The 24,565-nt window shown below is 60.9% G+C and overlaps 2 protein-coding genes and 1 pseudogene across 2 annotated transcripts in view; 2 read left to right on the forward strand and 1 right to left on the reverse strand.

The window, feature by feature from the left end:
* SELENOO (selenoprotein O) overlaps positions 1–4,713 on the forward strand; it is a 12,641-nt gene extending 7,928 nt beyond the window's left edge. Inside the window, exons 6-9 of the mRNA XM_077758055.1 lie at positions 2,928–3,078; positions 3,895–4,080; positions 4,230–4,386; positions 4,485–4,713. Of these exons, the coding sequence (XP_077614181.1) occupies positions 2,928–3,078; positions 3,895–4,080; positions 4,230–4,386; positions 4,485–4,649 (659 nt within the window). The 3' untranslated portion in view covers positions 4,650–4,713. The remainder of the gene's footprint in view (positions 1–2,927; positions 3,079–3,894; positions 4,081–4,229; positions 4,387–4,484) is intronic.
* Positions 4,107–24,364, reverse strand: TUBGCP6 (tubulin gamma complex component 6). Its single transcript, XM_077758053.1, is given in 26 exon segments — positions 4,107–4,196; positions 4,925–5,029; positions 5,124–5,323; positions 5,511–5,724; positions 5,802–5,934; positions 6,022–6,216; positions 6,303–6,446; positions 6,448–6,626; positions 6,712–6,853; positions 7,030–7,088; positions 7,253–8,531; positions 8,721–8,780; positions 9,032–9,170; positions 9,890–10,005; positions 10,089–10,177; positions 10,257–10,338; positions 11,010–11,159; positions 11,956–12,095; positions 12,193–12,284; positions 12,411–12,520; positions 12,621–12,699; positions 13,450–13,571; positions 14,568–14,741; positions 18,370–18,580; positions 22,509–22,672; positions 23,546–24,364. Coding segments are annotated over 25 exon segments (5,106 nt in total). The 5' UTR covers positions 24,287–24,364; the 3' UTR covers positions 4,107–4,196; positions 4,925–4,937.
* On the forward strand, positions 17,768–18,172 carry LOC144226611 (large ribosomal subunit protein eL36 pseudogene; annotated as a pseudogene).
* Positions 24,365–24,565: the final 201 nt, after the last annotated feature.

The raw sequence follows: 24,565 nt of genomic DNA on the forward strand, positions 1-24,565 counted from the left end.
CCCCAGCCCCCGCGCCCCCGCTCTGCCCTCCGCCTGTGGATCTGACTCCTCCAGGGCCCTCCTACGAGATGGGTCCACACAGGACTGGCCCATGTGTGCGGCCGCCTTCACGGAGCACAGTGTGCCCGAGGCTCGTCTGCGGGGCAGCGCGTGTCAGGATCCTGTTCCTTTGCGGGCTGAGTGGTACCCTGTGGTGTGCAGGGGCCACACTTTGTTCCCCCGTCATGGACTGATGCACACTTGTTTTCACTCTTGGGCTGGTGTGGAAAACACTGCTGCGGAAACATGTACAGGTAGGCGTCTGAGTCCCTGCTCAGTTACCTGGGGCTGCGCTCCCGCGTGGACCTGACCGAGGGCTCAGGCTGGAACTTCCTGCACCGCAGTGCCCGGAAGTGGTACCGCGGGCATGCCCTCGCTCCTGCCCGTAGGGGAGCGGGGGGCGCGCTCCGTCTGTCACCGTCAAGGAGAAGGTTGTCCGTGGCTTTTTCAGATATGGCTTTTGTGAAGTTGAGCGTTTCTTTCTTTTCTAGTTTATTTTTACCATTTTGCATCAGTTGAGAGGAGCACGTAGGAGAAGGCACTCCCGTCACACCCTTAGTCAGGCTGAAGCACCGCAGTAAAGCACCCAGGCCGGCGGCATACCCGGCACACATCGATCTGTCACGTCTTGGAGGCTGGAGATCGGGGTGCAGGGTGGTCAGGTGCGGGGAGGGCCTCCTTTCTGGGCAGAGAGCAGAGCGGGCGCAGACCCCCAGGAGGGCCCGTCGGTCCTTGTGCAGGAGGCTGGCCTGCGGCGTCAGGGCCCGGGCGCTGCTGCTCTCACACGATGCGTCAGCAAACGTTCCGTCCTGCTTTTCAGGACTGGTGAGAACTGGTCTGTGGGGGACTCACCAGCGAGGCTGTCTGGCCCTAACGTTCCTTCGTTGTGATCCCTGATTCGGTTTCCTTATTTGTTACAAGACTTCTCAGATTTTCTATTATTTCTTGAGTCTGTTTTGGTGGGTTGTGTTTCTGGGAATTTGTCCATTGCATCTGCGTCGTCTAACTTATCGGCGTGTTGTTGTTCAGTCTTCGCTGAGTCTCTTATTTCTGTGTGATCACTACTCCTGTCCCCACTTTGATTTCTGGTTTTAGTTACATGCGCCTACTTTTCTTTGTCAGTAGCTAAAAGTTTGTCAATCTTGGTATCTTTTCAAAGAACCAGCTAATTCTTGGTTTCACTGATTTTTGTTCTCTGTTCCATTTATCTCTGCTCTAACCTTTATCTCCTTCATTTCTGCCAGCTTTGGTCTTAATTTGTTCTTCTAGTCCCTTAGGTGTAACATGAAATTATTGAGATCTTTTTGAGATCTGACACGTAACACTATTAGTTGCAGGTGTACAACGTGACTCTTTGTACACATTGCAAAATGATCACCATGTAAGTATAGTTAACATCCATCACCACACAGCTACAAACTTACTTTTTCCTTGTAACTGACATTTGGTCTCTTAACATAGGTACTTAGCACCTTAAATGTTCCTCTGACCACTGCTTTTGTGGCGTCCTGTAAATTTCAGTTATGTTCTTTTTTAATTTTTCTGCCTCTAAGTATTTTCTAATTTCCCTTATGATTTTTTTTATTTCTATTTTTTGGACCCACTGGTTAAATGTTACATTATTTGTGAACTTTCCAGTTTTCCTTGTTTGTGATTTCTGTCTTCATTCCACCGTGGCTGGAGGAGATAACAGTCTTTTTAAACATATTGATACTTGTTTTATGGCCGAACACGTCACCTGTCCTGGAGATCGTCCCTGGTGCCTGAGAAGATGGGATGGGGGTCTGTGGGCGTCTGATGCAGTCGCGTGACAGCCTTCGAGCCCCCCGTGTCCTTGTGGTTCCGCGGTCCGGACACCCCGTTGTCCAGAGTTGGCCACTAGAGCCGCCAGCTCTCAGAGAACTGCCCGCTTCTCCTTACATTCTGGACGTTGACTTGTAAGTTCTGCTGCTTGTTTGGCACGTTTACTTACAGTCTGACCAACTGACCGTTTTAACAAGATGTAAGGAAAGCCCTTGTCATTTGCCGGTTGTTTACTGAAAATCTACTCGTCTGATTCGACCAGTTGAAAGTGTCTTAGGGATAGTGTGTACCTTTGCCTTGAGAGGATGTGCACGAGCGCGCAGGGGAGACGGGGAGAATCCCAAGCAGGCTCAGGGCCGTCCGCGCAGAGCCCAGCACAGGGCTCGCGCCCACGGATTGTGAGATCATGACTTGAGTCCAAACCAAGAGTCGGACACCCCACTGAGCCCCCGGGCGCCCCCGTAGTCGTCTCTTCGCCTTTTTGAAACCCGTCCTGCCAGGTTTTGTTTCGTTTCTAAGCCAGAGCAGTTGGAGCGCGCCGCTGCGGAGGGGTGGCCTGGGCTGCAGCGCGGCGGCCTGCTAATCCGTTTACTCGGAGTCCCAACCAACGAGGACTCTGCCGCTCCGCTCTGGGTTTCTGTGTCCTACCCCATTTTTGTCCCTCGCTTCCTCCCTCCATCACAGCTTCCGTGTTTCATGGTTTACTGTCCTGATTCACTTCTTCCTGTGTGTATTTTTAGGATGTTTTCCTTGTGTTTTAACGACTCAGGCCACGGACTCAGAGTATCTGTTGTTATGTCGAGCCCTGTTTATTCTGTTTCAGGGGCTTCTCCTTGACGCCCGGCAGCTCCTGAAGTGGGCGGTGGGGGTTGTGAGCACGGGGAGTGGCCAGGGGATGACCTCAGGGCCTTTGCTGGCCCCGGAGCGGTGGCCAAGCTGGGCGGCTGGTGTGCGGGGGCTGAGGAGGCGGCTGGAGAGGAGGGGTCGGGAGCCCATGACCCGACCCTGACGAGGACCCCCGAGTGTGGGCGCTGGTAGGCAAGGACCGGGCCTCCGCCTGCGCCCTGAGCAGTGGCGTGTTCCAGGTGCCGACTTCACGAACACCTTCTACTTGCTGAGCTCCTTCCCAGTTGGGCCGGAGCCCCCGGACGCGCCGGAGTTCCTGGACGCGCTGACCGCACAGTGTGCCTCCCTGGAGGAGCTGAAGCTCGCCTTCCGACCCCAGATGGACCCCCGGTGGGTACCCAGGCCTCGCTGCCTTGGAATGTGCTTCCAGAAGGAGAGGACACTTAGAACAGAGCACGCTGGGGAGAGCTAGCTAGGGCACCTGGGGGAGGGAGGTGGTCAGACCCACTGGTCAGGGAAGGACAGTGGCACAGGCCAGGGGGCAGCTTCCCAGAATGGCTCGCGCCTGCCCTGGAAGAACTTGGGCCCTCGCGCTTTCCTGCACCGCCTCCCCCTGGGAGGAGCCCACGGGGTCCTGAGGGTGCAGCCCGTTACCCACAGGAGGACACGGGAAGCACGGTTTCCGGGTTTTGATAGACAAGCCAACAGACTGGGGTTTGAGAGAATTTAGTGCAGCGGCGTGGCCAGTGGCCCTCGGTTCCCGGCACGCGCAGGGACGACAGACTAGCAGGACCTGCGAAGCACAAAGCCAGCGTGACTGGGGAGGGGGTGTCATGGCCCTCGAGGACCCAGCACTGGGGTCACTGTGGAGAAGCAGCGAGCGGTGACCTTCCCCTGGGGGACGTCTGTGCGGGGCTGGGACATGGGCAGATGCCAGGCGGCCGGGAGGAGTCAGCCTGCAGCATCCGCCCCCGGCGCGCTCGTGCCACGACACGGAAGCGCTGCCGCAGAGCAGGGGTGGACGCTGCCTCGCCTCTCAGGCCCCGGTCCCCGCCCCACGGGGCTGTCGGTGGTGGCACAGCAGAGCCGCTGAAGCCATCGCCACCTCCTCCGTGCCCAGACAGCCGTCTTCCGGGTGCCCGGTGGTCTCAGGACACGGCCCACAGCCAGTGGCGGGGACGCGCCTCACGCGTCCCCTCCGCGCAGGCAGCTCTCCATGATGCTGATGCTGGCACAGTCGAACCCTCAGCTCTTCGCGCTCATCGGCACCCGGGCGAACGTCACCAAGGAGCTGGAGCGAGTGGAGCAGCAGTCGCGGCTGGAGCAGCTGAGCTCGGCCGAGCTGCTGAGCAGGAACAGGGGCCACTGGGCTGACTGGCTCCAGGAGTACAGGTGAGGCTCCAGGTCGGGGGCACTGACTGCCCGTGTCACCATCTTCCCTCCCGTGACGGGGCTGCAGACGACCCCCGTGCGGGGAACCAAGCGCGGGAGGGGTGGGGCGGTGGTACCTGCCGGGAAGACGAACTCGGATGTGCTTCCAGAGCCCGGCTGGAGAAGGACAGGGAGGGCTCCGGCGACAGTGACGCCTGGCTGGCTGAGCACCTGCGCGTCATGCGTGCCAACAACCCCAAGTACATCCTGCGGAACTACATCGCACAAAATGCCATCGAGGCTGCCGAGAACGGAGACTTCTCAGAGGCAAGCAGACACCTGTCCCCCTCCGTCCCTGCGTCCAGCAGCAGGGGATGGGCGAGGCACGGGCAGGCCCTAAAACCCCTCTCCTTGCCCTTCTCCAGGTGCGGCGGGTGCTGAAGCTACTGGAAGCCCCTTACTGCACGGAGGGGGAGGCCACCGAGGTGCCAGAGGTTGAGGGGGCCGGCGGGGCAGGCAGCGGGGGGCACCCCTACAGCGCCAAGCCCCCGCTCTGGGCGGCAGAACTGTGCGTGACGTGATCCTCGTAACTGCCTTGGAGGCCTCCACACGTGGAGCCCCCGAGGCCCGAGCCCCACCGGGTCTTTGAGGCGGGGAGCCNAGCCCCGCCCCACCCTCGCCGCTCCCCGTTTCAGCCGCTTCGCTCAAGGACAGGCGCTTGGCAGTGGGAAGCAGGCGGCCCCGCCCCCACCTACTGGGCGGCCACGGTCCCCAAATAAACCAGCAGCTTTCCCACGTCTCTGTGGTCGCTGCGCCCCAGCCCGCCCTCCCAGGGAGACCAGGTGCTGGCAGGGTGGGAGGGCACCTGTGTCGCGGCCTCAGGCATCCTGGTAGTAGCTGTTGAAGTTGATGCGCAGCAGGAAGTCCTCCAGGTGGGGCTGGTAGCCGCGGTTCACCAGCTTGGTCACCACTGGGGGGGAGGGGGAGCAGCTCAGCCAGCCCCCCCCCCCCATTTGCTCCTGCCCTGCAGCCCCCGAGCCCACCCGGCCCTGGGGGACAGTCACCTTTGAAGAGGAAGTGGGAGTAGTACTTGAAGGTGCTGTAGGACTGCTGCATGAGGGCGAAGTTGGGGTGCTCGGCGCCCCGGGAGCCGCTGGCGGGGACCCAGGGCTGGGAGATGAGCTGGCTGCGGAACTTGAGGACCAGGCTGAAGATGCTGTGGATGACGTTCATGACCGGTGCAGCCTTCTCAGTCAGCAGGCCCCTGCGGAGACAGGCGGCTGCTGGGGTGGGGGGCGGGCCCTGGGAGACAGTCCCCTGGGAGACAGGCGGCTGCTGGAGTGGGGGGGGCCCTGGGAGACAGGCCCCTGCGGAGACAGGCGGCTGCTGGGGTGGGGGGCGGGCCCNGGGGGGGTCCCCCAGCACAGCCCCAGGCACAGCGAGCCGCTCACCTGAAAACAGCCTTGTGGAGGTACTCGGCATGCGCACGCTGGATTTCCTCGAGGTCGCCCACCCTGGCCAGTCGGGCCCGGAACTCGCACCAGGTGACATGCAGGATCTGGTTGGCAATATAGCCCTGGGTGACCTTCACAAAGTGCTGCATCTCATGTTTGAAGAGCTGCAGCTGGCGGAACTGCACCGAGCCAGCCACGCGGCTCACCAGGGCTGTGGGGGGCAGAGAGGTTGGCCAGGGCCCCGGGCAAGGGGGCCAGGGGCAAGTGAGGGCTCCGGCCAGGCCTCACCTGTGCGCTTGAGGTGGAAGCAGATGTCCTTGAGCGTCCACATCATCAGCTTCAGCTGCAGCAAGAAGGAGAAGATGCCACTGTACCTGCTCAGGCAGCTCTCGGTGACCACGATGTTGAGGGGCCAGTCCACCTGCGGAGGAGGGCAGGGAGGAGGGGGTGGCTCGGCCGCCCCTGCAGCACAGCCCGCGCCCCACCCACTCGGCCAGGCCTTGCTGACCTTGTACCTGAGCTCCAGGCAGTTCAGCACATCCGGGGCGTTGGGGGCAAACGCCTCGGGCAGGAACTTGAGGGCGAAGGAGAGGTTGGCGGCATAGGGGGTGTCCCCGTGGAGGCTGTACTGCAGCGCCTTGCTCAGCACCGAGTTGAGCACCAGCGGGTTGAGGAGCTCCCCGGGCGTCTGCCCCGCCCCCAGCTGAGGCAGGAGAGCGCACAGGGGTCGCGAAGGAGTCCCCGCACCCGCCCACCCACGCCCGCACCCACATCTCGCCCAGGGGTCACCTTCTCAAAAAGCAGGTCGCTGAGGGACTGTGCAAACTCGCCGTCCTCCATGAGCAGGAAGTGCCGCAGCGCCTCAAAGTGCGCCTCCAGGCCGAGCTCCACGAAGAAGTAGTCCACGGCGGCCTTGTTCACCAGGGAGACACTGAAGGGAGGGCGGGGCCTAGAGTCGCGNGGAGATGGAGTGCTTCATGAGCACGGGCAGCGGCAGCAGCTCGCTGAGCTCCACTGCGGTCTCATCCGCATCCGACCGGACCCGGGGCTCCTCCGGGAGGGCGAAGGCCCGGGGAAGCCCGTGGTGTAGCAGGTGGGCGACAGGAGGCTCTGCTGCAGGACGGCAGACAGTCGTCAAGCGGCGAAGACAGGGCGGGGCCTTCCGCCTTCCCCCCTGCCCACGCGGCTGGCCACTCACACAGGGCCTCGTAGCTGTCCGGGTACCGCTCCAGGCGGTACTCTTCCGCTAGGCCCGCCAGGTAGGCCTGCTCCCGGCCGCAGCGCTGGGCGGCGGCCTCCTCCTCACCAGGGCCAGGGCTGCTCCCAGCGGCCGCGCCTTCCTAGGACGACCGGGCCTCAAGGAACTCGCCCCTTCCACGGACGAGGGTGGGGGGATCCCACACATGCTGCCCCGTCCCAAAAGGCCAAAGCCCTCACTGCCCATGCAAAGCTGGCAGGCTGGAGGCAGCACCACTTATCCCGCTGACCCCTCACCCCCAACCGCGTCTGCCCTGACCTGTGAGCCTGGCGGGCGGCTTGGAGAGAGGTCCTCACTGTCCCCGCTCTTCCCTGGTCCTGAGCAACACAAATTGGGCAGGAGGAAGTATCACGGTCAAGTGCCTCCTACCAGGCGGCACCTCCCTAGTCCCCAGGGCTGCAGCTTCCTCCCCTTCCTCCTTGCCCCAAGCCCCTCGGGCCCCCGGTGCCACCAGCGATAGGACAGCCCTAGGGCTACTGACCTGGCTCCTCAGGGGTGCCGTCTCCCCGAACCCTGGACGCAGCCGCCGCACACAGCGAAGCCTGGCCACTCGCCTCCCCGCTGCCGGAGCCTGCCGCCTGACCACAGGAGCCATCTGAGGCTCTGTCTGTAGGCCGCCGCGGCTCCTGCGCCCCAGCAGCGCTCTGTGCTGCCAGGCCGAGGCCTGACTGGGATGCATGGTCACTGGGGCTCCGGTGGGGCCCGGGGGTATCAGGCTGGCCTTCCCCAGCGAGTGCACCCAGCACCACGTGGGACTGAGACACATGTCCACGGACGGTCCACCGTGGTCGGGACGGAGCCACGTCGCACACGTTCTCTCCCACCTTGATGCTGGCGTCAGACACGTGCCCGTGGACGTTCCACCGTGGTCGGGACGGGGCCACGTCGCACACGTTCTCTCCCACCTTGATGCTGGCGTCAGACACGTGCCCGTGGACGTTCCACCGTGGTCGGGACGGGGCCACGTCGCACACGTTCTCTCCCACCTTGATGCTGGCGTCAGATACGTGTCCGTGGACGTTCCACCGTGGTCGGGACGGGGCCACGTCGTGCACATTCTCTCCCACCTTGACGCTGGCATCAGACCCGTGTGCACAGATATTCCACTGTGGTCGGGAAGGAGCCATCCCAGAAGCATAACCCCCCGCGGGAATGCTGCTCTCTGGCACGTGCCCAAGTAGCTGCTCCATGGCCTGGCTACTCCCTTCCTGGGGGGATCTGGACCTAGGGGGCTGTGAGTGAGGCAGATCTGGGACACAGGTGTCCTCCAGCTGCATGAGACTGTCTCCCCACAGCTGCTGCCTGTCATTACTCGAGCCACCTCCTATGGTCTGGAGAGCCCCTGGGGAAGCCAAGGTGACCACAGCTGGCCTCAGAATAGTTCTGAAATCATACTCCTGTGGCCCAGGGGGCCCTGTGCCCGCCACTTCAGACGCAGCAGAGGGAGGCAGGTCTGAGCCGATGGTCTGCAGCGCCTCCTCCAGGACAGGGGCTGCACCAGGGTGCACAGGCTGCTCAGCCTGGCGGGCTGTGGGCAGGAAGTCTTGGATGCGGAGGCCCTCAGAGAACGCCCCTGGCCTGTGCACCTGCCCTGGCTGCAGGCCAGATCCCAGTCCCGGGCCACAGGCCCCTGGCACCGGAGGCTGGGGGTGCTGCGGTGTCAGTGCGCTCGTGCAATCCCAAGCAGCCACGTGCCGCCCCGCATACCCAGAGTCACAGGCGCTGCCTCCAGCTAAGTGCGCGGGGCCTGCAGACGAAGCCTGAAACAGAAGTGGGTGTCGGTCCCTCCAGTTACCCGGCTCCATCCCCCAAGCTCAGTTCTGCAAGCAGCACAAACACTAAGTGGGGAAGTGTTGGGGCAAGCCAGGCCCAGCACCCGCTGTGTCCCCGGGGCATCCAGCCCACAGAGCCCCATGCTGTGTGCCTGACTCCTGCCCCCAGCCCCTCACCTGGGAGTGTGCGCCAAGGAGCTCGGCCGGTGCCTTCTCAGACACGTCCTTCAGCATCTCCTGAAATCCAACCACCAGGGTGTGTGGCGGCCGCTATGACCACCCAGCCCACTGAGCCAACCCGAAGCCTCAGCGCCCTCACCCACCGCCCAAAACCGCTGCACATGGAGACGATGAGAGGCTCGTGCTACACTCTGCTCGTGGCAACTGACGAGAGCTACCACCCCTCCCCCAGAACACAAGTCTGCATGTAACCGCAGGTTCGAGCCCCCCGAGCCTGGGAAGAGCTCCCATCGGAAACCACGGGACACCTGAATGTGCTTCCGGTCCTCCACGAGAAAGCGCAGCCGTGCGCCTGCCAGTCTGTGCCTCTGGATCTTCCACAGCGCCTTCTGCTCGCGACGAGCTGCCTCTGCGGACAACTTGCTGTAATGGTCCACCAACGCCTGCCTGAAGCCACACCCAGAGATATTGCCACAGCCGCCCAGCGCCGGCCAGCTGGTGCCTGGTGGGCTGGGAAGGCTCCTGGCAGAGGCCCTCGGCAGGCGGCCCGCACAGCTGGCACCCTCCCAGGCCGGCGGTCCCTCCCTTTGGAGCCTCGCTGGACGGGCAGGAGGCCGGGACTGCCAGGGGCCTCTCTTCCCGAGCTTCACAAAATGTGCCTCCCAACCTTCTGGTGCCGACTGTAGAGAACTTGAGATAAATCGAGAGGCACACAGAGGGCAGCAAACTCTGCATCTGCTCCCCCAAAGCTACCACGTCGCTCCCGGCGATCTGGGCCCTCTCACCACAGGCACCCGGGTTCAGACCTGGGCTGGCTCGTGCCCACCTGGCTGCCCCAGACCAGGGGCACAGCCTTGCGGCTGCAAACAGGAGACTAACATCCAGCCCACACGCACACGCAGGCTCCCTCAACAGCATCCGAGGTCAGGGCCCCGAGACAGACGACAAGGAGCAGGTGAGAGCGCCCCACAAAGGTGCCGCTGGGAGACACCCCAGAGACACAGGGGAGGCAGGACACGTTCATGGCACCAGAGCAAGATGAGCTCTCAGTGCAGGGGGACATTCTGCGTTCAGACTCCTCCTCTCCCTGCCTGGGAAGTCTTCCAAGTAAAGAGAAGCCCATCACAGCCCCACCCCCGGAGGGGCAGCCCGCGGCGGCCGCCTACCTCGCCTTCTTCTCCAGCTGCTCCTCCAGGGCCCGCAGCCTCCGCTCCCTGTCGCGCAGCTCTCGGGCATAGCCAAAGTCGTCGTCCAGGCCCTCCTGCCTGGCCGCCCGGCGCCGCTGCACACAGTAGCCACGCACGGTCTTGCTGCTCAGAGCCGGACTCCGAGGGCCCGCCGCCCCCGCCCCCGGCCCCGGCCTACCTCCTGGTCCCTCACAAACTGCTCCTTCAGCTTCTGGAACTGCTCTCGCTTCCGGGCGTCCAAGGCCATGCGTTCAGACGTCTGCCGGTCTAGTAGAGATGGGAGGGGCAGCGTTACCTGCAGCGGGCGGGCCCAGAACCGCAGGGGGAGGCCCCGGGCCCCACGCACCACTGAGCGCTCGCAGGACCCTGGATGCTGCCTCCCGGGCCTGGACAATTAACTCTTGTTTGGCGATTTCCATTCGTAATTCCTGAAAAAAGCCATCTGTAAACAGCACAGCCTAGCTCCCCAGCCCTCGGCTCGGCCAGCCAGGGAGAGGGGGCTGCACTCGCCCGCGCAGCCCCCGCCAGCTATGAAGGCGCCCCATCCTGCACGGCAGCACTGCTAGGCAGTGCACCCACCCGCAGAGCAGCCTGGGGCCGAGCCCCCAGGCCTGTGTGTGCCCACCTGCAGGGCTTCCGCACAGGGAAGGAGGACCGTGCCCCTCCCTGCCTCCAGCTCTGCCCGACGCCACGCCCACTCGCTCTCTCAGGTCTGCCCCTGCCCTTACCTCCCTGCGGCCACCAGGTGCCAGGCCACAAAGGGCTTTCCATCAACCCCCTTCCCAGGTACACAAAACTCCCGGGTCCTGGTACATCGGCTCCTTCCAGGCAGGCAAGGAGCTCAGAGGCCAAGAGTAGAGGAGCCTTGGGTCCTGCATCCTGGAGCCACGGATCAGCCAGGACTGGGCCTGTGTACCACCCAGGCAGCCCCAGAAGAGACAGGACAGAGCCCCTGCCCCAGGTACCCCCCACCAGGTACCCTACCCGAACAGAGAACATCAGGGGCAGCCTCACCAGCCCGCACACCACTCCCCATCAGCCCAAGACCCTCAGAGGGAAGGAGATGCAAGGAAAACCCGGGGCCCACGGTGCCCGGCACCTTCTCCTCCTTGCTGACGGAGCTGTGGCGTGCCACCCTCTCCATCCGCCCCACGTAGATGGCGCAGTCCCTCTCGACCTCCTTCAATTCCTCCGGGGAGAAAATCACCGAGATCCGAGGGACAGGGACATCGGACCAGCAGAGGTAGTGCTACCAAGAGGGAGAACCTGAAATGAGCCCAGTGACACGCAGACCCACGCCCAGCCCCGCCTGTTTCTGGTGACCCGTGGGGACAGCTCGCTTTCTCAAACAAGGGGCACAGCTCCAGGACCATCACAGATGGGTCGTGTGGGGTCTCTGCCAGGCCAAGGCGGCCCCACAACACAGGCCGTGCCTGCCTCCCAGGGACAAGCCTCCGGAAGCTGTGAAGACCTGCGCATCTCCTCAGCCTCCCTCACCGGAACCATGGGCTACGGACACGGCGCTCACGCACTGCGGTCAGCCCAGACCCCACTGCTGGCCGCCCCGAGCCCCGGCCCTCACCAGGTCCTGGCAGCTCCCGTTCTCATCCCAGCGCAAGAGGGGCCCCGTGAGCCACAGGCTGAGCCTGGCCGCTCCCCAGCCCCACTCCGGGCAGCCCGCTCACCTCTCTGCTCAGACGGCAGCACCCCCCCTCCCACAGGGCCTCGGCCCCACGGATGACGGGTGGGCTGCTGTCCAGGCCTCCTCTCTGGAGCCTGGCCACCCCTCCCTCCCCACTCTCCCAGCCAGGGCACGACTCCCTGTGGATGTGGCCCCGCGCGCAGAGGAAAGGAGCCCCTGCCCACCGGAGCGTCCCCCTCCGCACACAGAGAGGGAGGGAGCCCCCTGGCCCCGTGCCTCTGAAATGCCTCTGCTTTTCCTCCTGTCTTTGAACAGAGCCGCAGGTGACACTCAGGGAAAACTGAGGGAGAGATCACCACAAACTAAGGACAGACGTCTAGGTCTCAGGGGACAGGGGCCTCACCCGGGGGCAGCAGAGCTTCAGCAAGTTGATGGTCTTCCCGCAGACGTACACATCGTGTGCGATGTGCTTCAGGAACACGGGGACGCAGTCCTCCACCTCTTTGGAAATGAGCACGTAGCCGTGGGTCCAGTAAAACTTATCTGAACACGGGACAGGATATGCCGCCGGCCACTGTCAGGCATGGGCCCTGAGCCACCTGATGGCAGAGGCCCAGCCCAGCAGCCAGCAGCCACCTACCTCGGAAGCCCAGATACTCCTGGTTCACCTGGATCATGAACTCGCCGTAAACGTCCCGGAAGACCCCGCTGTAGACCCAGTCGTGAATGAACCTGCGGGCAGGCGGCCGTGAGGCGGTGGGCTGCCGGCCAGCTGCGGCCCCCTTCCTGCTCCACCCCTGCGCCCACCAGGTGCCTGACGAGGCCACGGGCACGCGCGCGCGGACGGGCGGGCGGCACCTGGTGTAGGGCTCGCAGCTGGTCTGCAGCAGGGACAGCAGCACCGGGTAGTGCTCGTTGCTGCAGTTGTCCAGGGCCTCCTGGTACAGGCAGGACAGCAGCCTCACCCCCTGGGGACAGCAGAGGGGGCTCAGCGCACGCCTCGCCGCAAGGAGCCCGCCCTCGGCCACCTCCCCGGTCCCGACCTCGCAGGGCCACCGCACAACTCACGGTCGGGAATGCGGCCCTCGGTCCCCCGCCGCCCCCAGCTGGGGGTGCAGCACCCACACCACAGAGCTCGGCCAGGTACCTGGACACACGGGCCTGAGTGAGGCTGGGCAGGAGACACGCAGGGGCCCCAGACCCCCTGACACCACAGCAAACGTGTCCCTGGCTGGTCTCTGCCGGCCTCCGTGCTCCAGCTGTAAAACCACCTGCACTTCAAGGTCCCAGGTTCGAGTTTCCTGCCTGACCGCTCCCTGGGCACACCGTGCACCTCCACCTCCTTCCCAGGCCCAGGGGAGACTCAGAGCCACCCTGGTTCCCTGGCCCCTCCCCCACACCTGCAGCACCCCCACTGCCTCGCCCAGGCGGCCACCTCTCTGGCCTGGATGACCGGCAGGAACCCTCCCTCCCTGCAGTGCTGCAGTCTGTGCTCCACACGGCACCCTCCAGGCACCCCCAGACCCCCTCACTGCACCCCACCTCCAGCCCTGCTGCCTGGAAGGATTCCTCTCCCCCCGAACCCTCCCCACGGCGTCCCCAGACCCTCCTGCTCCCTTCTCCAGATAGTACCTGCCAGACACTGCCTGGTGCTTACCAGCTGGGCCCTGAGTGCCAGAAGCCGGGTCTGCAGGAACCCCGTGCCCTTCAGGCAGGAACCCCACCCCCAGACAGGGCTTGCCACGGCAGGCCACCAGCAGATACCCAGGACCCAGCACCCCGTGCCCACAGCACCCTGTGCGCTCATCTGGACAAGAGCCATCCGGACACGGACCAGGAGCGCTGTTCTCAAAGCCAGTCCCCCGCCGGCCCCCACAGCCCCCACGCAGAGGCGCACCTGAGCTGCCGGCCCAGTTTCTTGAAGAGAAAGCCAATGGCGAGGAGGCTCAGGGTGGGCGGAGTGGAGAGGACACAGGCCCGGTAGTAGTGCAGGTACCTCCGCAGGCCGCTGCTGAAGGCCTGTAGGGCAAGGAGGCCGGGAGGAGGGCAGCCGGGCACCTGCACACGGCCGCCAAGCTCAGAACTTGAAAGGATGCACTGGAGCTGGGGAGCGAGGCTTGGGCTCCATCCCCCAAGCCTGCGGCACCACGTTCCAAAGAACAGGTATCCGTGGGTCACGCCCAGACACCCCAGCTGCACCAGGAAACCCCACAGGGGGCGGGTGCCAACTCTGAGAGGGCCTCTGGCTGCTCAAACCACTAGGGTCTTGGCAACACATGCGTCCCGGGCCCTGGGCCACACCAGAGCACGGCCCTAGCTCAGCAGCCGTCTTCACAGGAGGTCTGCACGGAACGCCCCGGAAGAAAAGCCAGTCCACCCACTAGTCACGCCCCACGTGCCCCACGCAGACCCTCCTGTCTCCCCAGTTCCCTTCCCACCGGCACGGGCCCAGCCTGCACCGTCTGAAACCTACACCTCGTCACGTCACCCAACAACACTGCTGCAGGGCCACCGCGTGGCGGAGCCCGTGGGCCCTGGCCCCCCGCCTCCTTTGCTCAGCCTCCTGGATGCCCTTTCCTCAGTTCTCCCCAAACGCCCTGCTCCATCTGGATGCCTGCCACCCTGGGGGGCTCTGCCCGGCGTGAGGGCGGCTGTCAGACTGCCCAGAAGACCCGGTTCGGCTGCAGCTCCTAGAACTTCGGCTCAAGCGAGGACCTCGTGTCAGTCAGTGTGCAGCTCCGTGGAGACTGGCAGGGAACAGGCCACACGTGCCCACCCCATACCGCCCAGGCCCCCCAAATGCTGGCCACACCGCTAGCCCACGGTTAAGGGGCAGATGAGCTGAATCGTAATCACGGGAGACCCCGTTCCTGAAGAGTAGCTACCGAGTCTCAGGGATCGCTAAAGGAGGCACATGCCTGGTCTCAGAGGCCCTGGGGCAGAGGTTCTGAGGCGCTCTCCCAGAGCTCGTCACAGCTCTCAGAAAGGCGACAGCACGAGGGCTCAGGGCCATACCTGGAACACGAGGCCCTTGCTGCACGAGGGGTCCAGCACAGGCTGCAGGGAGAAGTGGCTCAGGCGCGCGTAGTGCGTCCCACACTCGGCCACCTCCGAGAGGAGGCTGCTGATGCTCTCGGGGGACGCTCCCGACACATGGACGCCCCGCCTCACCGTGAAGGTCTGAGTGGGCTGGACAGGGCAGAGGAGAGGTCCTGAGGTCAGGCACCAAGAGCCCGACATGGCGCCGTGTCCCCGTGTCCCCGGCCACGCTGCCCGGTGCCCCCAGGACCACGCGCCCCAAACCAAGACGCGCCCACAGTGAGTGCCCACAGCTGGCGCAGGTGGTCAGAAAGCAGCCCGCCTGCCCCCACCCATGCAGGACAATGGTGCCCTTCTCCCCGACCGCACAGAAACAACACACGTCCTGGAGGTCCAGCCCACCGTGGATGAGGACGTAGGAACACGAGCTGCCCCCCACGCTCCCCGAGAGGTGCACACAACAGTGTTCTTGGGGGCGGAAGCATTAAAAAGTACTTGTCGTTAGATCTAATAACCTGACTCGTAGGGATGTGTCCCAAGGAGATGATGGGCGGCTGCTGCGGAGGTGTGCCCTGCGACGACAGTGAAAGCCACAGAGGCCGGCCCCCCATAGCCCTGGAGCCTGGTGGGCAGGGGAAGGTCAACAAGCACTGCCCACCGACAGCATCACTACCACCAACACAGGGCCTCCCAGCAGGTTAAGATGCTAAATGTTGTGTATTTTATTACAATTCAAAGAAAATAATGACACCCCACCCCCACTACAGAAAAGCCCAGGACCAGATGGTGATTCTACCAAACAATTAAAGAACACCAGCTATTCTCAAACTCATCCAAAAACTGACCGGGGGGTGGGGGTGGGGGATACTTCCTAATGCTGGAGGCCAGTACTGCCCTGCTTCCAAAGCAAAATGAAGACCGTACAAGGAAGGAAACTACAGGCCAATATCCCTTGTGAGCAGACATGTTTGATAAAATACTAACAAATCAAATCCAGCAGCATATTAAACGGTGGTTCAACATACAAAAATCAATCAGTGCGGTCTTTGCTGAGGGTCCCACTGAGCTGTGAGCTCCTTCAGGGCTGTCTTTAAGAGCAGCTCCATGTCAGAAGACACCAAGACCAAAATCAAGAACTAGCAGACTGCCCCCACCTTTTTAAGTTTATTTATTTTGTGAGCAAATCAGAGGACTCTAGATGCTGGCGAAGATGTGGAGAAACGGGCACCCTCCTACACTGCTGGTGGGAATGCAAGCTGATGCAGACCCTCTGGAAAACAGTATGGAGGTTCCTCAAAAAACTAACAACAGAACTCCCCTACGACCCAGCAATAGCACTGCTAGGAATTTACCCAAGNTTTTTAAAAAAAGTTTATTTATTTTGGGGGCAGGGGGGTGGAGGGAGACAGAATCCCAAGCAGGCTCCATCAGCTCAGAGCCTGATACAGGGCTTAAACCCAAGAACCGTGAGTTCATGACCTGAGCCGAAACCAGGAGTCAGACGCTTAACCGACTGAGCCCCCCAGACGACCCCCACGACTGCCCCTTTTGACAGGTGCTTCCCTGACCAGAACCAGGCCAGGGACTGTGGGCAGAAATATCTGGGTTTCAGGACCACAGGTGGAGGTGGTGTCTCTGGCCTCGTCCCGGGTGTCAGCCCGGGGTGACCACTGGGCAGAAGGCATGTTTCCTGGGAAGATCTGTGCTGGCTCCACCCACCTCTCCTCCCTCCTTCTCCCCAGGCAGGGAAGAGGCACCTGTGTACGTGGTGATCCCCACCCTGGGATCCTGAATCATGGCTTCATGATAAATACTTGTTGAAGAAGTGAAGTGAAGGAAAAAAAAATCAATCAATGCAATGGGCCACGTTAATAGTATATGTGCTGCCGAAGCGAGCACTAGGCCACATTAATAGAATGAAGAAAAAAATATATGATTATCTCAATTGATGCAAAAATAGTATTTGACAAAATCCAATACACTCTTGTCATAAAACCATTCAGTAGAATAGGAAATACAGGGAACTTCCTCAACATGATAAAGCCACGTATGAAAACCCCACAGCTCACATCACTCTCAACGACGGCAAGTCTTTTCTGCTAGGGCACACAAGGAGCAAGGGTGCCAGCTTTCGCCGCTTCCGTCTGAAGCAGCACTGGAAGTCCTAGCCGGGGCAACGGGGCGAGAGAAAAAATAAAAGGTATCCAAGACGGAAAGGAAGAAGTTAAAGTATCTATCTGCAGAGGATAGGATCTTTAAAAACAATTTTTTATGTATATTTTTAATTTTTTAATGTTTATTTATTTTTGAAAGAGAGAGAGAGAGACATGGTGCAAGTGGGGGAGGGTCAGAGAGAGAGGGAGACACAAAATCCAAAACAGGCTCCAGGCTCTGAGCTGTCAGCAGAGAGCCCAACGCGGGGCTCGAACCCATGAACTGTGAGATCATGACCTGAGCTGAAGTCGGACGCCCAACCGACTGAGCCGCCAGGTGCCCCAATGATGGGATCTCATATACAGGAAACCCTAAAGAACCCCACCCCCAACACACAAAACACATCAGAACTAATGAACACATTCGGCAAAGCAGCAGTTCTTTCTATACACTCGCAATGAAAACTCTGGGGCGCCTGCGGGCTTGGTCGGTTAAACGCCTGACTCCTGGTTTCAGCTCAGGTCATGATCTCACAGTGTGTGTCTGAGCCGTGCTGGGCTCGGGGCTGTCAGCATGGGGCCTATTTGGGATTCTCTCTCCCTCTCTTTCTGTTCCACCCCTGCTCTCCTGCTCTGTCTCAAAGTAAATAAATACACATTAAAAAAAAAAAAAGATACAGAGAGGCTGGACATTCACATGAAAGGAGTCTGCAGAGTAACATGTACAAAAGGCTTGATGTTGTAAATGTGTGTGTTTACCAGACAAGTGCCCAGCAAGAGGCAGAGGGGATGCCCGAGGCCCCGCCCGCCGGCAAGGAGCCACGCGGCACCCGGTGAAGACAGCAACAAGGCCCCTACGGCACGGCCCCTCCTGCCAGGCCGGTGCTCCTTGAGGCGGAGTCTGCACTCTGTCCGAGCACAGGGAAGGCTCAGAGGGCCTCTCGGCACTTCTTGAGGCTGGGCAGGGAAAGGGGGGGTGCGTTTCTACCGTCTCACCGATGGTAAAACTTTTCTTCAGTTTTAAAAGGATGTTAATACCCCTTCCGCCGCGGGAGCCATTGAGGAACAGCAGCCATGGCTCTGCATTACCCTATGGCCATGGGCCTCAGTAAGGGCCCCAAGGTAACCAAGAACGTGAGCAAGCTGAGGCACAGCCACGGGCGCCTCACCAAGCACACCAAGTTCGTGCGGGACATGATCCGAGAGGTGTGCAGCTTCGCCCCGTACGAGCGGCAAGCCACGGAGCTGCTCAAAGTCTCCAAGGACAAGCGTGCACTCAAGTTCATCAAGAAAAGGGTGGGGACGCACATCCGCGCCAAGAGGAAGAGAGAGGAGCTGAGCAACGTGCTGGCAGCCATGCGCAAAGCGGCCGCCAAGAAGGACTGAGCCCTGTCCTCCCCTCTGTATGTAATAAAGCCTTTTTGGAACTTGGGGGGAAAAAAAAAGGATGTTAATAAAGCAACACTGTTTGGGACTGAAAAGAGAAGACCGTCACCATGGCCTCTGCGCAGGCCACGGAGCCAGCTTCCCGCCACCCCAGCACCCAGAGGCTCGCACGTGAGGCCGCCTGCTTCCTGCGTGGGCTCCCTGCTACCCTGTAAAGTGCCAGGCGGGCACTTCCTTACCTGGCAGAGGGAGAATGTGGTAGACACGACCCCAATCAAGACGTTGAGCGCATCTTTCACCAGCTCACACTCCTTCACCAGGACCGGCTGTGGGGCCTGCGGGAGGCCCCCGCCCAGCACCAGCAGCTCCCCGTGGCGGAGCCCGCAGAACCTGTCGAAGGCGTCCCTTCCCGCCTCGGTGAGGTAGGGCTCCTCCTTGTGGCCGGGGGGGCTGTGGGGGAGACAGAGGGGCACGAAGCAGGCAAGGTGACACGCACGTTTACTGCACGAACAGAAGGCACGAGAGGGGGACCCGAAACAGTGAGGGCAAGGGGCGCCTGGGGGCTCAGCTGATAGAGCGTCCGACTTCAGCTCAGGTCGTGATCTCACGGTTCGGGAGTTTGAGCCCCATGTCAGGCTCTGTGCTGACAGCTCAGAGCCTGGGGCCCTTCAGATTCTGTGTCTCCCTCTCTCTCTGCCCCTCCCCTGCCCTTTCTCTCTCTCACTCAAAAATAAGTAAATCTAAAAAAAAAAAGAAAAAAGAAATAGTAAGACCAGGTGCGAACCAGAAGCAGCAGCAAATGCCCCCACCTGCCCAGTGCCCGAGGGGCACACAGTGGTCCTTAGGGTGACGGTCACAACATATCTGCGTGTTAAAAATAAGCACAACTGGGGCGCCTGGGTGGCTCAGTCGGTTAAGCGTCCCACTTTGGCTCAGGTCATGATCTCACGGTTTGCGGGTTCGAGCCCCGCGTCAGGCTCCGTGCTGACAGCTCAGAGCCTGGAGCCTGTTTCAGATTCCATGTCTCCCTCTCTCTGCCCCTCCCCCACTCATACTCTGTCTCTCTCTGTCTCAAAAATAAATAAACTATAAAAAGAAAAATTAAAAATCAACACAACGTTCATGGCAGCCTTATTCACAATCCAAGTGTCCACGGACAGATGAATGGATAAAGAAAACCTGGCCTGTCTGTACAACAGGCATTTTCCGGACCTGGAAAGGACGCTGTGACACATGCTACCACACAGAGGAATCCTGACGACATTATGCTAAGTTACACGATCCAGGTACAAAACCGTATCCTTAAAATGCTTAAGACGCCAAATTTCACGTTGTGCGTGTTCTGTCCCTCCCGTGGAAGGAGTGAATGCGCTCACTGAAGGGCCCCGGGCAGCCCGCAAGGGGAGCTCAGGGCCCCCACCACTCCGGGGTCACAGGCTGGCTGGCAGCGGGGACACCAGCCTCACCCCAGCAGTAGGGTGCTGCCACGCTTCCTTCCTGGAAGGGCACAGAGACCCGCAGCAGCACGAGAGCGTGAGCGCCCCCTGCTGGCCTCCCCAACGTGGTATCTTTATTCTGTCTCTCAGAGCAAGTCTCCGGAACTCTCAGGACCTTACAGGTGTGCTGGGGCCTGCACGGGCGCCTCTGGGCACCAGCAGCTTTGTCTCCACAGGGTCCTACGCCAGGAACTCAGAAACAGTGTCTACATCATTCAGAAATGGCGGGGGGAAAAACACCCAGTTACCACTTTTTAAATACTCTTTTGAAAACCCTCAATCTTTACTGAAAAGCAGGAAAGGACTTTTTTACAATCCACTGAAAAAGTCATTTCTTAATAGAAAGAGCTCAGGGAATACAGGCCCTTTTAAAACTTTGAAAGTTTTCTTCTCGTTTTTAATACCTAACCAGCTCTTTTCTCCTCCTCTGCAAAAAAGTATTTTTGGGTCTAGCATATCAAAAACCTATCAGAAAGAGGATCATTTATTCTTCAAAGACAAAAATCATCTCCTGTGGGGTAACAGCTCCAAGCTACCGGACATTCTAACATCAGCTGCATGTCTGACCAGCGGCACGTTTTGATCCCATCAGGTGTGACATACAACGCCAGGAACGATACATCTCAGAACATATTAAAATAAAAAAATGCTTTTTAATTGATAATGCGCCATAATGGATTTCCCTTCGTTCAGCAAGTATCTGAGTGCGGCGGGGAGCCCCTCACGGGGCCAGCGCTGTGGACGGAAGAAACGAGGAAGCGCCAACTTGGGACCCAGGGCCAGGGAGGGGACAAGAGACTCTGGGAACAGCGAGAAGAGAAGAGGGGTGAGTGTGAGCACAGCCGGGCCGGGGGGGACTCCACGGGAGGGCCGGCCCTCGATCCACACCCGCGGCCAGTATGGCAGGCAGGGCAACGACGCGCTGGCAGGTGGCACGAGCCGTGCGGAGGGTGAGAGGGAGGGGCAGGAGGAGGCAGAGAGGCCAGTCCTGAGGCGTCCAGATGCGGCAGGTGGGGTGCGGCCAGACCACTGACATCAGCCCTCACCTCCTTGGGGAGAGAAAAGCACGAGCACGGGGAAAGGAAAAACCTCTCAAGTTTCAGAGTCCTTCCAAACGCTCCTCCAGGGAGTCCCTCGGACAGGAACGTGCCACAGGCGCCGTCCCTCTTCCCACAGCCCTGGCTGCTCCTGCCCCCACCCTTCCAGGGCCGGCCTGTGACCACATGCGCCCCCTTCGGGAATTCAGGGCCAAGGGAGAAAAGCGCACGAAGGAAAACACCAGATTCCCCCTGTCCCCACAGGGAACTCAGCCCTTAACATAAAGAAACTGCTTCCCCCAGAACGACTGGCAGCCACAGAGCAACGGCAGAGGGGGCCCAGCAGCGGGGAGGGTGGCCTGGTGCCGGTGCCAGGGTGAGGCACAGAGGAGAGGTCCTCCAGAGGAGGACAGGTTACAGCCCTAGGGCTGTGCAGGGACAGAGGTCAGTGTCCTAAGGCTGTGGGGGGACAGGCGGTTCTGCTTCCGGAAGGGAAGATCACTCGTCAGAACCCAGGGTAGGAAACTAGCAGGTGCCCGGGATCCAAACTGAAACAAGGTCACGAGATTTGCCAAATGAGCTTGGAGCAGAAGGCCTCCAGGGTCAGGGGGTCAGGGGGTCAGGGGTCGGCGGGATCAAGTTCCCACCAGAACAGGTTTGGGGCCCACCGCCAGGGGTGGCCCAAGGGTCTCCCTGAAGAAGCCACCCATGGAGCGCTGAGGGGACGGACTCAGGTCCTGGGAGCTCGGCCGCAGCCGTCCTCACAGGGAAGACCACTGTGGTCGCCGCCTGGGGGGGCACCAAGGAGATCAGATGCATTCAGAATAGGGGCGTGGAGGGGACCCGAGTGATCTCCTAAACGCTGACCTAGAAAAGCAGGAACTAATAAATGAAATCCCACCAACCAAATATTTGCAAAAGAACGTGCTAACTTGTTGGCCAGGCTGGACACAGCGAGCGCTATGGGCAAGGTTTAGACTCGCTGTGTGCACACAAGACAGGCCTGAAGCCCTAACAGGAACTTACGGGACAGGAAAGAGCACACGACCACGAACACCGGTGGCGGTGAGGGAAGCAGGGAGCTGCCACCCCTGGAGGGGTCTGCGGGGGGCAGACGGCCGCCCAGCAGGAGCCGGGCCCGAACACAAACCGCACCTAACCGCCGCTGCGCCTCGGCCATCCTCGCCAGAGCCCCGGGGCCCAGAGCTGCATCAGGAGGCGCCGGGTGCCCCGCTGGCCCTGGCTCCCACACTCACGGCTCCCCACGCTGCATTCCACAGAGCTGCCAACGGATGACATGGGACAAGAGGGTGCCGGGAGTAATACTAGCAACTGTGTGTCTTCTGTCCCCATCCTGGGAAGACTCTGAGAGGCCCTGAGTGCAGGCGCCTCTGGAGCAGTCGAGCCCAGGGACAGAGATGCCGCCGGCCCAAGTCAGGACAGCACGGCGTGACCGGAACTTACCAGCGCCAGCGGTGAAAAGAGCAGTGTACGTGAAGATCGCTCCCTCCCCGGCACCCTGTGCCCAGAGAGCATTTCTTCCTGGCCCTGACCACACAGCCTGCCAAGCTGCCCTCGACACCTCTGACCGGGAGCCTTCACGGTAAGGACATAACTCAGCGGCCAGCGGACTGTTCGACTTGCGGGAGTCATTGGCGCCGGGCAACCTCTGTGAGGCCGGCAAGTCCTTCCCCTCGGAATCGCTCTCAGCACCCATGACCTGGGCAATTCTATAAACTAGACTGACTGAAACTTCCAGGCTCCTAATCCCACTGGAGCCCACGACAAAAGCCATGCTCACACGTGGGGGGTGGGGGGTGCATTTCACGGCAAAAGCGCTCATACCATCCAACTTGTTCCCAGCACCTCCGCTTGCTGGCCTCGTAGGTGAGCACGGCGCCCCACAGGTCGATGTCCGGGGTCGTGCCTGGTTCAGACTGGGAGTCAGGAGTCAAGTTAGATGCTGACTGGAACCCTTCATCTTCCGACTGATCCACACTCTGAGGAACCTGGAGACCACCAGAAAGAACATGGGAAAAAACACCACGCGTGTCTAAATTTCAGCCAAGTGTGATCAGAATTCCAGGACTTTTCCACATACTTCCAGTTACTAATTACAAGAAATACCTCAGGGAATGTTTCCTCTATTTTTCCCAAGCACATAAGTACTACATGTTTTCACTCTCACTGAATCATTTAAGGGATTAAATTCATTTATTAAGATTATCAATTTCCAGGGGCACCTGGGTGGCTCAGTCGATTAAGCGTCCGACTTCAGCTCAGGTCATGATCTCGCGGTTCGTGGGTTCGAGCCTATTTCATATTCTGTGTCTCCCTCTCTCTCTGACCCTCCCCTGCTCACATGTCTCTCTCTCAAAAATTAAATAAATAAATATAAAAGAAAATTAAAAAAAAAAAAGATTAGCAATTTCCTGGGGCACCTGGGTGGCTCAGTCAGTTAAGCATCCGACTTTAGCTCAGGTCATGGTCTCACTGTTCCAGAGTTCGAGCCCCGAGTCCGGCCCTGTGCTGACAGCACAGAGCCTGCTTTAGATCCTCTATCCTTCCCCTGTTCGTGCTCGCTTTCTCTCTCTCTCTCTCAAAAAATAAACGTTGGAGAGAGAGAGAGACAGACAGAGTGGAGGGGAACAGAGAGGGAGACACAGAATCCGAAGCAGGCTCCAGGCTCTGAGCTGTCAGCACAGGAGAGGTGTCTTTGCCCACCAAGCCGAAGCCCCCTCCAGCAGCCCCGCCTCACCACGACTCAGCCACCAAGTGAGCAGGACGGGAGAACTCCCCTACCTTTACCATGACCCAGGGAAGGTCAAAAGAGGCGTTTCCAAAAGCCCGGGGAGCTGGAGGCAGGAAAGCAAACACTCTACCTTAATGGGTAGTCCAGAGAGGTCTGCGCTGTCGGGCATCGGGGGCAGGTCCAGCCGGACATCCATGTCGTATGTGCGGCTGTGCACAAGGGCACCGAAAAGCGAGACCCGGGTGTCTCTCTCAAACCTGTCGCCGCAGGGGTCACCATATGAGAAGAGCCCAACGGTGGGCAGGCCAGTGCCTGGTGCCGCATCCATCATCTGAAGCGCTTTCCGGACCATGTCCTGACATAAATACTCCTCTCTGGAGATCAGAGACTGAACGTCCATCTCAAACACACTCAGGTCGTAGCAGTCATAGCCACTGTAGGGCACGTTTCTCCCAACGTGCTTGTTGTTAAAGAAGTAGTCCCGCTTGCGCTGCAGCAGCCGAGGGGGCCCGCTGCCCGCCAGCCGGACCAGGAGGTCCAAAACAGACCCCACCTCCGCCAGCGGACAGCCAGGGGCTGCTTGCAGCGCCTCCACCAGCTCCTCCAAACGGTCGGCCTCGGGGCCCAGGCCGCCCGCTCTCAGGTCGAAGGACAGCAGGAGGACCTTGTTCTTCACAGGGAGCTTCGAGACGTCGGGCTGCAGCTGCTGGGTCTCCTCTTGAAACAGGTTTGTGAAAAGAGCGTTGTAGGCCACCCTCTTGAGGCTCTGCTTGGCCCTCTTGCGGCTCACGCCGTGCTGGCCCAGGCGGGCCTTCGCCGCGGGCAGGAGGGCCTCGCAGAGGTCGTCGAACAGCTGGGGGACGCTGGCCATGGCGCCCGCGGCGCCGCTCCAGGCCCCGGGGCGGGAAAGCACCCAGCGGCGGGAGCGGCTCAGCCCCGGCTGAANGGCCTGCGGGGCGCCACTTCCGCAGCCTTCAAACTTCGGGGGGGCGGGGGGTCACGGACGCGTGACAAAACCCGAGAGCCCGCGCCAGGGCTGGGCACAGGGCACGTGGCCGGCTTCGCACGCCCTGTCGGCGTCCCCAGAGGGGTGGGGCGGGCGTGGGGCTGGCGGCAGGCAGGCAGGCAGGGTCCCCCCCCGGGGCCTCAC

This window comes from Crocuta crocuta, unplaced genomic scaffold (assembly GCF_008692635.1).
Source record: "Crocuta crocuta isolate KB4526 unplaced genomic scaffold, BGI_CrCroc_1.0 scaffold143, whole genome shotgun sequence".
Taxonomy (NCBI): Eukaryota; Metazoa; Chordata; class Mammalia; order Carnivora; family Hyaenidae; genus Crocuta; species Crocuta crocuta.